Source organism: Phoenix dactylifera, chromosome 7, assembly GCF_009389715.1.
Source record: "Phoenix dactylifera cultivar Barhee BC4 chromosome 7, palm_55x_up_171113_PBpolish2nd_filt_p, whole genome shotgun sequence".
In the NCBI taxonomy this organism is placed as follows: Eukaryota; Viridiplantae; Streptophyta; class Magnoliopsida; order Arecales; family Arecaceae; genus Phoenix; species Phoenix dactylifera.
The window spans coordinates 7,465,792-7,482,692 of NC_052398.1; the positions used below are offsets into that span (position 1 = coordinate 7,465,792).

Here is a 16,901-nt window from a genome sequence, read left to right on the forward strand (position 1 = left end):
CTACCAAACTCTACAAGAATATAGTGCAATATATAACATTTGATTTTTGTTTCTTCTTTTCCTGGATAGAGATCGAGACTTGATTGGCTAGGAGATGAGAATTTGGACATGTGGATCAAGTTTGGGTCCTCAAGGGAACATAGCTATCCAATTAGGTCGGACACTGTACTAATGAGTCTCGAGACTTGACCTACATGCTTCAAATGTCGAGCAAATGAGTCAATATTTCCACAATTTAGAGAAATTTAAGTCATGCGACTCTCGAACCAGTTACAACTTTTGCTTCCTTATTGGTTTATTTTTTCTTAAATCAAGAAAAAGATTTATGAAGCACCCATTTGAACTAAAATTTCAAAATTTTATGAGGACTTTGTTCTATCTTCTTTTCCTCGCTTCCTCTTCTTTTCCTCTTCCCTCGTGAGTTTTCCTCACAATTGACTTAGAAGGATAAAGTTTCTTTAGCAACTTTATTAGGGATTATGGTGGTAAAAGGTAAACAAGACCTAACTTAAGTATGTGTGTTTTTTAAGAAAGGGATTTTACTAGTAATATGTTTGTGAGCCATGGTATGCAGCAATTAATACAGAATTAGAGATCCAAATATTTTTAATACAGCAACAATGCAAATTTGCTTAAAATTTTTTGTGCTATGTAAGAAACCATCATTCGGTCATCGCGACGTAATATAACATTAGAAACTTAATGGATTGACAACCCCACTCTTTCTTAATGATGATATCCTTTGTTGACTTGCAATAGTAAATTACCATGGCCATAAATTAATCAAAATCTTAATAGTAACTGCTAACCATGATCATAACCTATAATCTCTGAGAATCCCTTATAAAATTTTATAATCTTGACCAAATCCTCTGCTTAAGTTTAAAAAAAAGAACACAAACCTACCCTTATGTCCCCTAAAAATGCATGGTTAGGTACCTAAGAAGCCCCTTTTCCTCCCCTCGCTACCAACTGCCAAAACCGTTGTATCGACTCCCCCACCCTCTACCCGGGCCCACCGGCTTTGCCTCCACCTCGCCACGTTGCGTGCAATGATTGGGCCCTTCTGGTCCCATGGTGGGCCCGCCACGTCGGCAGGTCCGGCGGGAACGTAGCGGATGCCGCACGAAACCGGACGCCGACGCCCCGCTTTGCCGCCAGATTCCTCGTAACGTCGGCAATTTCCGAGTCGACACGTGTCGTCCTGCCGTCCGCTCGCCGGGGCGTGGAGGGGCAGTTTCGGGAATACGCCCTAAAAGCAGGGATGGGTCCCGCTAGCGTGGAAATTCATCGGCACGCGCGCCACGAGAAAGCGACCGACGCGATGTCTAACTCCCCCCACGGGCCCCACCCCGTGATCCAACCCCCTTCCATACCTCGGCTACACGTTACGTCCCCATTACCGAAACACCCCTCAATGTACCCATCAAGATGAGAGGGCAGATCCGGTGTTGTAGAGGCCGATCAGGGTCATTTTAGGAAATGACGGTCATCACGCAGATCGTCACGGGCTCTCGCACGTAGTCTTGGCTTGACATGATGTGCGCACATAATTACGTAGATGCCCTTACAGGCAGCGCGGGCGGGGGAATGGAGGGGTAGTTTCGTTATTTTAGGAAGTGCTGGGGTAACTTTCGGGGTCGCATTATTACCGGGGCGGTGGGCAGGGGTAGTTCTATATACACCCCCCCTATTGCTCAGGACACCCCCCAAAAACCAAAAAAAATATACCCAAACTAACCTTTAGTGTAATTACCATATTGCCCTTGAAATTTTCTCATACACCCCCCCCTCCTCCTCCTCCTCCTCCTCCTCCTCCTCCTCCTCCTCCTCCTCCTCCTCCTCCTCCGTTTCATTTTGAAAAGAAAAAAAACCCCCCCTCAAACCCCCCTTAAACCCCTCGATCCATTTACATCGTTTAGGCGATCTTTGAAGGAGATTTAAGCCCCATTCGAAGCATGGACAAGCAACTAGTGATTTGGGACGAAGAATCGGCCGCAAAGGTACGTGTTCCACCTTATTTCGAAATTTTTTTTTCACGGTTCGTGCTCCGTTCGGCACTGGATCGCCGAACAAAAGGCTTCTGTTCGGCTGCACAGTGCCGAACAGAAGCCTTCTGTTCGGTTGAGGGTTACCGAACAGAAGGCTTCTGTTCGGCACTGTTCAGCCGAACAGAAGGGTTCTGTTCGGCGATCCAGTGCCGAACGGAGCACTGGAGGCGGGGGGGGGAGCTACCTCGAGGTGGTCGTGGAGGCGCCGGCGAGGTGCTCGTTGCTCGGGAGATGGCCGGGGAGGTGGTTCCGGGAGAAGCCGGCGAGGTGGTCGGAGATCGGGAGAATGCCGGTGACGAGAGGGAGAAGGGGGAACGGGGGAGTTTTGGGCGTTGGCGAGGTGCAATGCACCGACCGGCGACGAGAGGGAGAAGGGGGAGACGGAGGGGGTTTGGCCGCCGGCGGGTGTTTTGGAGGGGAAGAGCGGGGTGGGGGGGGTTTGGGGGGTGTAGAGAGCAATTTAGGTGAGGGGGTGGGGAGGGTGGGGGTAATTTAGGAATTTTTAATTTTTTAGGGGCGTCCTTAGCAAATGGGGGGGTGTAGAGAGTATTTAATTTTTTTTTAATTTTTGGGGGGTGTCCTGAGCAATAGGGGGGGTGTATATAGAACCACCCGGTGGGCAGGGGCGCGGAACGGGGGAGGGCGGGGACCGCGCTACTAGTAGCACAGCAGCATCAGCTGCGAAAGGAGACGATGTCGTGCCACGTGGATACAACTGGGCCGTATAAATGGGGACCACGTTGGTACCGGAGCCGATGGTGGGTGCGGGACTGTGGGTGTGGGGAAGGGGACCACTCTCTGAGCTTTCGAGCTACTTCACGCGATGGGGTGCAGATGGGAATCAGCAATAATGCCCGTTAACGGGGATTTAACGGCTTTTAACGGACTTGGTCTGCAAGCGTTGATACAAAACGGTAGGATTTGTGCTTGCTGTTTAATATGGCAACCGTACAAACTTTTTATCATTTTTTCATAATAATATAATAAATTATAATAAATAATTCAATAGTTGCGCATTAGGTAATAAATTTTAATAATTACCGAGCAAAACTTTTCGTCATCATGGTAAGTGAAGTTTTGCATAAACATAGCCTTTCTGCAAAAATTTTTGTTATTAACATTAGTATTATTAACATCAACTTCCCACAAGGCATGAGGTACATTTGTGTTTCTTCTTCTTCTTTTTTTTTTTGAAATACAATATAATCATATAATAAATTATAATAATTAAAAAAAATTATTAGTCAAAATTTTATGTACATTGAGCAATGAATTTTAATGTTTGTGGAGTATATTTGGTATTGGTGCCCATGTAATAAAGGAAGAGCTTCGTACGAGTTAAGCTTCTATTTTGGAAATATATAATAAATAAGTAGCATATACTTAAGAGAAATGTAGTTAGTGAGGAAAGCTAAATGTTTGGTGTGTTGCTATCTTGCCTGTGATTCACTTGCTATGCTTGTTTCATAAATTTATGAAGCGAGGTGTTTAGACTATAAGCATGATTAGAACTTACCCTATCTAATAATCCGAAAAAGCAAAGTTTAACATTTATCCTAGAGTGTAGAAACTACATAATTGGGTGCTATGCTCTCAAAGACATAAATATGGATGCCGATCTTAATTTGTTAGCGTTATTCTTTAGCATAATTTCTGCGTACATTATATCATTACTTTTTTTAAAAATAATTCTATTTATGCTAAATTTATTATATTCATGAAATGCCTTTTTGACAAGACTCTAGGACATAACATCTAAATTTGATTTTAGGAAATAATTGTATAGATGCACATTTTCGGTGCAAATTTCTCCAAAAACATCAAAGAATGAAATTAAAGTTATCAAGATAATTTTATAGATGCGCATATCTCAACAAAGTTGTTGTACATATGTAATTTCTAGCTACTTATTATAACATTTTTATAAAAAATAATAAAAATAAATATTTCATAAAAAAATCTGTAAACGAGAGGCGCGCACAGCATACTTTACATTTTTGAATTTTTTGTATAAAAAAATAATTTGCATATTTTATATTTTTCAGAATTCAAACTCACTTAATACCATGCCAAAAAAACAATAAAGTACACATTTATATATGTTCACCATATATAAATCATCTCTAGCTAAATAAGACTCGCATTAACAATTGCACCAAATTAATTTGCTTTATCGAAATATATGAAATCAAAAATATCAACACCATAACAGTTAACGGATTACGTCGACACTCCGTAACGGTCCTACCAGAGGTCAGGTTGACGGGGACCACGTGGCACCGAAAAAGGTACAAAATAGGTGGAGCCCCACCTCCGGCTCCCAACCCACTCAAAGGTCAAAATTCCCGGGCCCCTACGACCTCCTCTATCACGTGGCTCCGTTTCACTGGACCACCACGACAGGCGTGCTCGGCCCGCGGTCCCCTACGCAGTGGTCCACCCCACTCCTCCTCCCGCCACGTGTCCCACCGTCACTGTCCCGAACCGATGGAACGAGCGATCCCAAGATCTCTCTTGCCCGTCCTTTTCCACCCGTCCCCGTCCTTCCTTATTACAACACTGCTATTTGTTCTTGTTAGTTGTTACCGCATAGACCTACTCTCTTTTCTAGAAACAAAACCGGGTGTGCTTGCTAAAAATAAAGGGGTATATTTATCCTTTCCCTTGCATCACTACTGCCGCGCATTAACTCTCGCCCCCACTATCCTCCAAGAAGCACCAATATCTCCGTCCGATCAGGCGGCGGTAACAGGAACCAGGAGGCGGTTTTCGGAGCCCTCGAAGCTGTTTCCGGAAAATTCCGAAAAACGGCCCCCAGCCAACCTTTGCGTCGTAATTATTATTTTAATCGATATCTTCGAATTTTTTAATCATTTGAAAAAAATCAAATTAATCAATTTACAAATTATAATGACAAAGAAGCGAATTTTCTTATCGTTTAAATAAATGGTTAGAAGCAACGATTAGCGACAACTAATGGTCTTGTTGCTTCGTTCTTCAGGAGAGGAGGGCTTATAGTTGTCATAGCGACCTTCCCCTGTCGTCGTCGTCGTCGTCGTCGTCGTCGTCGTGGTGGCTTTCGGGTTTTCAACGTCCTGTCGATCTCGTTCTTTCTGTCTATCGCTAAGAAGAGGGAGTTAGGGAGTGGTGGTTGGGTTAACGTGACTCGGGGCACCGGGGGTGGGCAGGTGAGCGGATGGCGTTCCCCAACCACCTGTCGCACGAGATGGGGCTGCCGCAGTACTCGGAGAAGCATTTGGGGGAGGGCCCGGCGGTGCTCAGAACTATGAACCAGCATGGAGGCCAGCCCTCCTCCTCTTCATCCGACGCCAAGGACGGCAAGGACCTTCACCGCCTAATCGCTGAGGCGGCCGGGAAGCCGTCGCTTGCCGCCGGAGGCGGCGGAGGAGGAGGGCCGACGTGGCTCAACAGCGCAATTCTCCGGCAGCACGTTCACCACTACGTGGACGGGAGCTTCCTCCACCTCCAATCCACCTCCGACTCGTCGGCGTCGCCAGCGGGCGGCGCCGCAGCCTCCGGCGGCGGTGGGGGGCAGTTTCTTTCGCGGACGGCGATCCTGCAGCGGAGCGGGAGCGATGAAGAGGTGCCGGTGTCCAGTGACTCCATGATCGCCGCGGCGATCTCCTCCGACGCAGGGGGGAGTGGCCAGCAGGTCCACGGTGGAGGGGAGCTGGGGGAAGGGGAGGCGGGCTTGCAGGGGCCGGCAGGCGGCGGAGGAGGCCGGGCGGGGGAGCAGGTAGAAGAGGGCTCGTGGCAGAACGCGAGGTACAAGGCGGAGATACTGGCGCATCCGCTGTACGAGCAGCTGCTGTCGGCACACGTGGCGTGCCTCCGGATCGCGACGCCGGTGGACCAGCTGCCGCGGATCGACGGTCAGCTGGGCCAATCTCAGCGCGTGGTGGCCAAGTACTCGGTGCTTGGTCACGGCAACCAGATGCTCGGAGACAACAAGGAGCTCGATCAGTTCATGGTAATTTCCTTTTGTTTTCTTTTCTTTTCTTCGCGTCTTCTTTGCTTTCTAATCTATCCTTCTTCGTTTCCTTCTCCATCCATCTTTCTTGATGTCTATCTGAACAGATTTACATGTTTCTGTCCGCCAACTCTTTAAAAATGGTTATTTTGTTGTTTTCTTGGTGCAAAGAGATTTGGGATTGAGAAAACAGTTAGAAAGATCTGCCTTTTAGTCGTCAGAACTCAGAAGCATTTAAGGAAGAAAGAAAATATAGATTTTCGAATGCAAGCACTTTGGGAACGCTAAATTCTAGGAAAGCATTATTATTGTTGTTGTTAAACCTTTGGATCTTATCACAACGGGATATTAGAAATACCGTATTTTGAGCTATCTGTTCTGAGGAATTTTTCGCTGGTTATATATTCTGGATAGTCTTGCTCAAGGAAAACATTTTCTCAGCTCTCTGTTAGAGATATGACTCTTCTGTTTAGTCTAGTCTTCTAAATTTGCTCGATGTTAATACATCATGCATGTATCACGCATGGCATATAAGGAAATGCTAAGTGGCCATGTTTTTTCAGCCATGCCAACTTTCCTTGCCTCTTCATTCTCATCTTCTGCTTATCTATCCACCCTGTGATTCTTCTTGACTGCTCGTGAGCAATGTGGAACCCAATACTATGGACCAATCTCAGTCGTGTGTTCAACATAGCAATGAGGTCTGGCTGGACAAGGCATGACCATGGAGTAAATATTGGAGTATTAAATGTTTGCTTGTCATTTATTCTTATATCAAGGAAACTGATTTTACAAAGGATAGCTTTTAATTTGGTGACTACATAACGAATGCTGAAGGTTTCATATGTCGGAAATGGGAGCAAAGTCACCAAAAACAGCACACTTTTCTTTCATCGCAACTGCAAGTTTACAACTAAGGGCTGGTGTCGTCATAGGTCTTCTGATTCAAGTTCCTTTTCTTTTATAATTTCATATATTATGGAGAAATATGCTAAGAAACAACTAAATTGAACTTACTTAGAGTTTTGGGTGAGCTAGCAAAGAAAGTCAGCAGTTAACCAGAAAGCAATTTAGGTACTCTAATCAAGCCGCAAGTTTGAGTAAGGCTGGTCATGGCAAGCAGGCCATGGAGAAAGGAAAGAATTAGTTGTCCAACGCTATGTTAACAAATATGTGAAAAGTTTTATTATTCGTTACACTTGAACACGTTCCTTATCAATAGGTTTTGGAGAAAGGAGAAAAATGAGCAATGATTGCTCGACGATCTTCACGAGACTAGACTTGGTGAATCATTCTGAAGAGACTACTGAAATAAATGCTATGAAATTTTGATTCCAACTAATGTCAACCTATTTAACAATCTAAACTCTATATCCTTTTTGGACCTTTCCTTGAATCCGGAGTTGAACAAATCTTTTACTTGCGAAACTACATCTACAATTTTACTTCTAATGAAGTGACACCATTATGGATGGTTTAAGTGTGTTGTTTAGCACCTTTCCCTTTATTTTCATCCCTCTATACCTCTTGATACAATGCATTCTTTCAATTAGGAAAGAGCTCTGCCGTATTAGGCAGAAAATCAATTCACTTATCGTATTAAGTAGTTTATCTCTTTACATATTGCATGTATACTAGGTTGGAAATCCCAACCATGAAGACCAAGAAATGTTAGTCATCTCTAAATATAAATTTGTATAGTTTAGGATCATAAGAATTGACTGTAATAATATTCTTCTTCTTGTAAATCGAAAGTGTATGGATTTCGTTTGTTAATTTTATTTATTTTTGCTACTCCAATTTCCCTTGATTATTTGCAAGGATGTTGACGTTCGGTCATTGTTGACCATCCCCCATTGACTTGTGCCTTAAGGGTTCTCCTGCTGTTGTATTGCTTTACATGGATGACATTATTTGCATCTAATAATGATTACAATGCCAATAGTATTCTTAGGACCTTTGTCCCTGAATCTTGTAGAAGATCTTGTAGCACTCGAATATCTGAGAGGCAGAGGTTTTTCACTTCAGTTCTGAAATGTGCAATTTAATACACTTCAGACACTTATTTTAGTACTCGACCAGTTCTGCATGCTGCCCTTCCTGCTAACATTACATTGGTTGTGTTATTCCATGTTCCCATTATTTTTGCAGAAATTCTGCAATTTGTCCATATTCTCGGATAGTATTACGGTAACTTAACACACTTTATCCTACTGCTGGATCATGGTTTCTCTGCTATCTTAAAGGCTCGGTAAGACAAGACTTGTCCTCTCCTTCCCATAATCCTTTTGAAATAAAGAAATCTATAATGCTAAGTAAGATAGATATTGCTCGATCAGTTCAGTGATGGTATATTGTATGATTTGGTTAACTTCATTATTTTTTGAAAACCATAGTCATAAGATAATTGCTCATGGTGTGGCAAAGGTGTAGTCACAAACCATGGTATTTGTGTGTTATGAGCTTATATATCCTTTTACTTGCTGCATGATTTAAGTGTTTGACACACTCTTCTTGTCCTGCTTTCTATTGTCGATGAAGGTGCTTATTGCATCGCCAGCAATCATGACTCCTGTAATTGTACTATAGATGTTGTGCTTAATTGTCCCATGCCTCCTGTACCATGCTTCTTACCAAATGAACGGTCCAATGAAAGAATTATCAACAAGTTTCCTATGGCCAGAGGAAGGGGAGTATATATTAGCAATACATTATTGTAATGGACGAAGGAACACAAAGGCCTCATGCATATGGGGGAACGGTCTCTTAATTTGGTTTATAACAGAACATAAAACATAGCTTTTGAGGACTTTAGACTCCCTAACTGCCAAGATAAAATCATTGAGAACCAACTTGATGTTTTTGAAGAATTTTGTGATTGTCGAACAATAACTTTAGCTTTATTGATCTTAGGGATGTGATTTGGTCACATGGTGTTCACCTAAGCCAACTTGTAAAGCTTGTACCTGATTTAATTTGGTTTTAAAGATCCAGGCTTAGGACCTATCCCACAAATTCAATATGGCGAGCGCTGCCCATTCACTCCTAAGAGTGCTTTCTCACGCCCAAGTCCAACCTATCTTTTTTCAAGTCATATGCTTGGGTTGGACTGACTCACTTAGGTTAATGCAACATAGTAATGACTGCATATCAAATAGTTAACTTGCACAGAAATGTCAGATATGTCACTGTATGTTTACATTTATTTTAATGCTATGTTTTTTTTAATTGGGAGGGAGGTACAGAAGGACCACCTGTATTTATTAAAAAGAAAGAAGAAAGTATGAAGTTCTCATGCTCTAGGAGCAGAAGAAAGTCAGAAAAAGGGAGGGAAAAGGAAGAGGAAAAGAAAAAGTCCAAGAGAGCCCAACAAGTCCAAATAGTACAACAACCCAGCCCTACAAGCTACATATCAGTTCAAAACTCAAAAACCAAATGAAGACATGAAACTGGTGTCGAAAATATAAATCATAGTTAGGAGGGTCTCCTGTTTTCTCATTTATGAACTAAACTATTTGTTTCACCATAGCAACTCCACATGCTTATGTGTCCAAATTTACACATTTTGATTTAGTTGATTGGCATAGGCATGCGTGCTATGGCTCTCAATCTATTGGTGATGTAACTATGCATGATGTTTGTTCTGACATTTTTCAAAGGTTAATGAATTGTGCGATGGTGAACCAAATCCAATGTTGGAAAATATAAGTTGAAAATCTCTCTCTATATCTATCTCACTGTCTTGAACCTGAGCTCTGTTCTTAAAGAAACAAGCAACTGAGCACGTGCAATGCATGGTTAAGGGGAAAAGGAAAATTTAAAATTTAAAATTTAAAATTTCATTATATACAAAATATAGTATTTATATTTTAAATAAAAATATCAGATTACATAAAATGGATTGCTGAGGGAGGGAAACTTAAAAGGAAAACATTACTAGATGGAGATGGAAGATTCCAAATTGAATAATTATATCGATCTGTAAATTTTAAATTGAAATATTTTAATCGATTTAGAATAGGTTAATTAGTTTGTGATCAGAAAGATGAGCGAATCAAGTAATCAAAATATGAAAAAAGGTAGAGGAAAAAGAAACTAGTGTGCCACCATGTTTATTTTTGGAAAAAAAAGAAGGCATTTATTGACTGAACAGATTTCCATTTTTGCTAAGATTTGCTGAAGAGCAACAGATATTTTTGAAAAAGTTCAAGGGCATTCTTGTTTGGAAAATTGACATATGGAATCTACAGAGAATATTGCTGAAACTCAAAGCTGTCATGCTTTAATAAAGAATTGTAATACTTTCTAGGATTCTTCTCTTAAATCTGTTGTCTCAGAACATTCATGAGTGTACTAATATATGATTCTTGCTTTTGGTTAGACACACTATGTCTTGCTACTATGTTCCTTCAAAGAACAACTACAACAGCATGTGCGTGTTCATGCAATGGAAGCAGTTATGGCTTGCTGGGAGCTTGAACAGTCCCTACAAAGCCTCACAGGTGACTTTTATATTTTATTTTTTGAAAATGGATAAGCACACATGCAGTAGAAGTTAAAAAAAAAATCTAAAATATAATATGGATTCAATTGTTGCATGCAATACATATGCTGATCACAGGTTGATATGAGTCGCTAATTGTACATACCATGCCATGTTGATCATGTGTTTGGGGCCTCATTTCAAAGTATGTGCTTTGGTGCTGCTTTGTGCTAGTCCATGCCAGTAGACATTGATCAGCATGCATGGAACAGCAGCATAGACCATTGTTTCATGGCCATAACCAGCAAAAAGTGACTCACACACTATACTTGCATGCTGGTGTATGTCAACTCATAAATCATTGAAAAATTATTATATATTGAGGAGGAATTATTATTTACACTTCTATGAATATTTTCTTTTATGACAAATTCAAAGTGGCTCTATGGTTATGCTAGAGCTTTCCACAATTGAACTGTACATGGATGCAACATGGTAGATCCAGTGTAACAACTTCATCCTGGCTGCCGATATTATAACATGACTTTAAATAGTAGATATCTGAGACTTATCTTGCCTTTTAAATCCAATGTTGTTGTCATCACATTTAAAGCACTAGACTGAAAGGTTTCGCTTCATGAGTAGCTCAAAGATGTAGTAGATATTAGTTGCTTCATTGATTGAGAACATGACCTTATATTTAGTATGTAATAAGTTAATTAATTAAAGTGTATATGTAGCTGGCATTTTATGGATAATTTATGACTCGAAAGATGTGCAGATGCACCTAGGATGAACTGAAGGATAATTACAAAAATGCCCTTCATGGGTTGTAATTTGCAGTATGCTTGTGGCCCCATTTTTCAAAAAACAAAGATTTCACAAAACTTATATTAAGTCTAAATAATTAGATCTTGCTGTCATACTGTACTATTTTTATTGCGAATCTTACTTCCTAGCTGATTAACACATCTATCATTTATGTACTGAATATGTTGTTCTTCTTCAATTATCATATTAAATTATCTAATTTCTTAGTCTCAAAATTCATAATAATACTTAAACAGAGTGAGGGCTTCTTTTATGGTAGTTAAACACTATAAACAATCTTTTTTCCCCTCCTCTTCTCCCTATTACTAGTAGTTGAAACTGTCATCATATGCAAATTGCTTATGTACATGAATCTCCCATTCAGGTTCTTAGTCTTCTGTGTTTGCTTGCATACTAGGAGACATATAGATAGTTTCACCCATGCCCTAATTTGCGGAGCCTTTTTGTCATTTATATATCGATAGAAACTTGGTGACTACAAGCTATGCAAAAGTTCTTACTACTACATACTTTTCTTAGCTACCCTATCATCTTCTCCAAATCTTCAACTCAAATCTAATCTCTTCTATTAACTAAGTTACCTCTGATAATCTCTTCACCTGACCACATTTAATATGTACATTGTCACCGTTCATTTTCAGATGGTTTTTGCTGCAGCATAGGTGTCATGTCATCCCAAATATTGGTTTTCTGTCCAACTTGTCATTTTCTTCTCTCCTTAGCATATATCGGATATTTGCATCTTCTTCTTTGTCCAACATATTTATAACGAATAGCATTCATGGTCTTAACAGTTACCTAAAAATATTTTCTCTTTGAACCCTATAGTATGTCATTGGGAGCTCCTTTGATATTTCTGTATCTATATCTATGTTCTTTGTCTACCTTTTTTTCTGGCTTTGCCATCTCTAGATTATACTTCTCCAAAGTTGCATCTGTAACATTATCAATATTCCAAAATTCTCCAAAACATCATTTCTTCTTAGCACTTCCCATGTTCTTGAGTAAAAATTAACAATACATGATGTGAAAAGGCACAAAGGCACATTTGGTTGTGTTTTTGTCATAAATTTGTTCATCTCTGACAGCTTAGGCCTCTATCATTATCACATAATATCACATTCCATTATTTTTTTTGAAACAGCAAGCCTAATTATTTGAAGAAATTCCTATAACCTTGTATTTGTATTGTAAGTTACGTATGTTAAGTGCATTATTTGTTAGAAAATCTTGAGTAGTCATAATGCTTATCACATTCGCCGATGGAAGCTTGTAATCACACAAAGGTACTTGCGTTGCGAAAACATGTGCAGGCTCATAAGAGTAATGAATCCCAATCTCCCACCTACTAATGCAATTCTTTTTGAGTTGCATCAAGTTTTATCGAGAGGGGATGGGATACTAAAATTATAAAATAGAGAGAAAGATTGGCCAAGCCAACAAGAGCTTGAAATTGCCGGCAAGCATCAAGGAGATACAACTCGTTAAATGGACCACTGGAAAATAAAGTAGAAAAAATGAGAAATAAATATGAAAGTGTCTAAATCTCCACAGTAGTTTTTATTTTGTAGTAGTAGAATGATTGTCTGCACCACCACATACCACCTGGGATTATTTACCTTTTCTATAGGATTGTCTAGATAAATTCAAATATTTTCTGGTTCTGCAGTTCTTCGATAAAAGCCAGATGATTTTTCTGTCATCTTCAACAAGGGGCTGTTTGTTTGCCTACAATTCGGAGGGCAGGTGGATGCAATCAAATTTCAGGTGCCAAAATAAGTGTTTGGATGCCTGAAAATGCAACTGCAGGCTGCAGTTCAATTGCAAAAAGAGGCCAAAAACTTGTAATTGAAACTGCAGCCAAAATTGGTCTCAATTCCAATTACAAGATTCTATGCAATTGGAAAGCAGCATGCAGAATATGCTCACCACTTGGAAAGTAGACAGGTGGGTTTATTGCTGCTGCTGCTGCTGCTGTATCATAGTGATTCTTATAATAATCTATACATAATATTATAATAGTAATCATAATGAATGTTATATAATAACTATTAGTTATTATAATGCATACGGTAATATATATGATTGTAATAATATATCTAATTATATATATTGAACAATTACTACATAATTACTATAGAAATTATTGTCATACCAGTCCAATAATAATATAATAGCAATATTATTTTTCCATTGTAATTATTAAAAAAAAATATGTACGATGACAGAAAAATTAAAAGTTTACTTTTTTCAAGGGGGTAACCTTACCATCTCAACTTCAGGGTAGCCATATTGCTTTTGCAAGCAATTGAATTGCAGCATATAGTTGAATTGCATGCAATTGAATTTCAGGCAAACAGCCTCTAAGCGACTTTATGAAAGAACATACTGCCAAATCTCCCATAAAAGCCTGCTAATGTTTATCCATCATCTCCAATAAGCATCATTATGGAAGAAGGTAGTCCCATTATGCAACATTTTGAAAACAAATACCTTTATTTGTCCGTTTTTTGTGCTATTTCGTTAGAGGGATATTTCCAATAAAAACTGTTTGTTCTTGCATATCTCTACCGGTTTTTTAAATTAGTCCCGCGGGTACATATAATTCAGAAGAATACGTCTTTCCTCAGATTTTTTTCTGCAGTCTTGCATCAAATCATCTCTTTCCTCTATTGCCAGTAGGATTGTTACTTGGATCAGATTGTCTGCCTAAATTTTTTTTTATCTGAGTATGACTATGATGTGCTACATGGACATACTATGTAACAAATAATGCTGTCTTTTACAAGTTCAAGGAGGTTTACCAACTATAGATTCTTTATGACTCGTGTACACACCGTTATGTTGAGGATTTCTGAGGAGCATTGATTGTTGAAAAATGTGTCGGTATTGCAGGTGTCTCTCCTGGTGAGGGCATAGGTGCTACCATGTCTGATGATGATGATGACCAGGCAGACAGTGAAACAAATTTATTTGATGGAAGCTTGGATGGACCTGATAGCATGGGATTTGGCCCCCTTGTTCCAACAGAGACTGAAAGGTCCTTGATGGAACGGGTCAGGCAAGAGCTGAAGCATGAACTGAAACAGGTAAAGAAGTAATGTTTTGTAGGGTTGTATTCAGGTATAGATTGCCAATCGAAGTTTGTAAATTTGTAGGGGTACAAAGAGAAAATTGTCGACATAAGGGAGGAGATTCTGCGCAAGAGGAGGGCTGGAAAACTCCCAGGGGATACCACTTCTGTTTTGAAGGCTTGGTGGCAGGCCCACTCTAAGTGGCCATACCCAACAGTAAGTGAAGATATCGATCATCTAGCCCTTGTCACTCCAATCTAACTATAGACTAGCTTTGGCAGTAATTTATTTTCCTTTGACCCTTGTATGTTTGTTTTACTATTGTCAGTGATATTTCTTTCTTTCTTTCTTTTTTAAATTTTCTTCTTTGGCATCTTGCTGGTTTTGTGGTGCACCAACTCTTTAATAATCTCATATGCTTTGCATGCTTCCAGGAGGATGACAAGGCACGATTAGTGGAGGAAACAGGACTACAACTAAAGCAGATAAATAACTGGTTCATCAATCAAAGGAAAAGGAACTGGCACAGCAATCCATCATCATCCAGTGCTCTGAAAAGTAAGCGCAAAAGGTACACAATAGCAAGCTTCTATACCCTAAAAGGTTTGTTTTTATTTAAGAACTTTCTGCTTATTTAAATTTGAAGTAATGCAGGTGATGACACTGCCAAGATGACTGGCTGAGGATAGAAACGAGGCTCCACTGCAAGCCATTTTCACTGTTACTGTGGATAATTTGGCAAAAATCAGTGCATGATAAATCTGAATCAAGGGATGCACAGGAATCTGCAGGGATCCTCATATGATAACCCATGCATAATTTATGAAGAAAGCTGATGTTAGCACTTAATAGGTGATAGTTTTGGAAATGCTTGATTTGAATCGTCCTGCAGCTTCCGCAAGTGTGTCAGATATACTAATGCGTGCTACGGCAGTAGTAGCGGAGAAGATAATGTCAAAAGATAAGTCTTCAACTTTTGTCACCCACGTATTGGTAGACTATGTTTTATTTTACCACTATACATGTATTTTTATAAAAAGGCAGAGGTCTGGGTGCAATGAAATAAATTGTTATGATGCACTACTAAGATTTGTTACAATGACAATAGTGATTTTGCATCGTGTAGCAGAGCGGACTTAAGTATACATGTATGTATTTTGGTAGATGTGTTTGTATCTGAAAAATGCCCTAGTTATCGCAGGAATTTTTGGAGCTTGGCCTTGATGAAGGGTTAAATGATGGAATGATTTGATTAAAAAGGAGGAAGATTTTTTTCAACCCTCTCAGCTCAAATTTTTTTAAAAAAAATTATTAAAAAAAGATGGAAGAAATCGTGAAAGTCGTAAGACCTCTTTTTTTTCATTGATCATTCGTATATTTTAGACTGAGATACATGACCTCTATTTATAATACTAGTAAAGGTATTCTTCACAATTTGGGTTGGACTTAAAATTTAAAAATATTATAAAAAAATAAACTTCTTAAAAAGATAAAATTTAATTTTTAAATCAACTCTTTTTTTTGTCGCTTTGTTTGATTTTTTTCGATCAAAATCTTATTTAAAAAGAAAATTTTCGTCCGTTTTGGGGGCTAAATATTGGAATTTTGCGCCAATCAAAATTTTTGTTGTCAATCTTGAAAAGTTTTTCAATTTTAAAAAAATATCAACTCAATCGGCCAACATATGACCAAGTTACGATTTTTGGAAATTTGCAAATGACTCGACTTTTTGATGTGGCAGATATTGCTTTCGAATCTAGTCTAATTCTACTCGTAGTGGCCAAAATGTTTCATATCGAGTTTAGTGATTTTTTTGAATACTCGCAGTAGTCAAAGTGATGTACATCGAGTCTGGTGACTCTCCTGAATACTCGCAGTATTGGATAGTTCACATTAAATTCGGTGTTCCTCTTCGATCATGGAGAAATCGGATTTATATGGTGCACTGCAATGAAATTGATGAATAGAGCTCTTTATTAGCACGGGCTCAACAATTCGGTGGATACACAATGAGCAATGCATTCATTTAATATCCTTTCTGCAGGAGACTTTGCTCCTTCCCCGGTGTGACAGCATGATAGGCATTTACTGGAAGAACTTGAGCAAATGTTGCAGACATGGAGTCCGTTTGACAATTGTAGTGAAAGATTGCTTCTGTTTCAATATAGTAATTGTATGGTCAAGCATATAAGTGGTGTATTCTATAAAGTGTATTTGAATTGCAAGAAAATTTTGATATATGTCCTTGCAACGGAATTTTTCTATAGAAAGGTCATTAGCAATCATTTTTCATTCAACTCTATGAAACAATTACATATACCAATTCAATAGCTTTCAAGTTTGCGGTGCAACAATGAATTGATCTCTGGTGCCAAAACAAAGATTCAGAGATGCATGAAGTTGTTTTAGTCAGGATATGAGCACGATTGTTGTTAGATCTTGATGCGAACTTTATTATAACTTGCAATATT

General features: G+C 39.4%; 1 protein-coding gene across 2 annotated transcripts; it reads left to right on the forward strand.

Annotated features, from left to right (window-relative positions):
• The first annotated feature begins 5,072 nt into the window (after positions 1–5,072).
• Positions 5,073–15,634, forward strand: LOC103706455 (homeobox protein knotted-1-like 13). 2 transcript variants are annotated; one of them, XM_008790552.4, is made up of 6 exons: positions 5,073–6,042; positions 10,424–10,544; positions 14,252–14,445; positions 14,515–14,646; positions 14,865–14,988; positions 15,085–15,634. In XM_008790552.4, exons 1-6 carry the CDS (start codon positions 5,248–5,250, stop codon positions 15,111–15,113), a joined length of 1,395 nt encoding a protein of 464 aa, XP_008788774.2. In that variant the 5' UTR covers positions 5,073–5,247; the 3' UTR covers positions 15,114–15,634. The 2 variants fall into 2 exon arrangements, with proteins under 2 accessions (XP_008788774.2, XP_008788775.2); XM_008790553.4 differs by having other exon boundaries at positions 5,080–6,042; positions 14,865–15,001.
• The last annotated feature ends 1,267 nt before the right edge of the window (positions 15,635–16,901 follow it).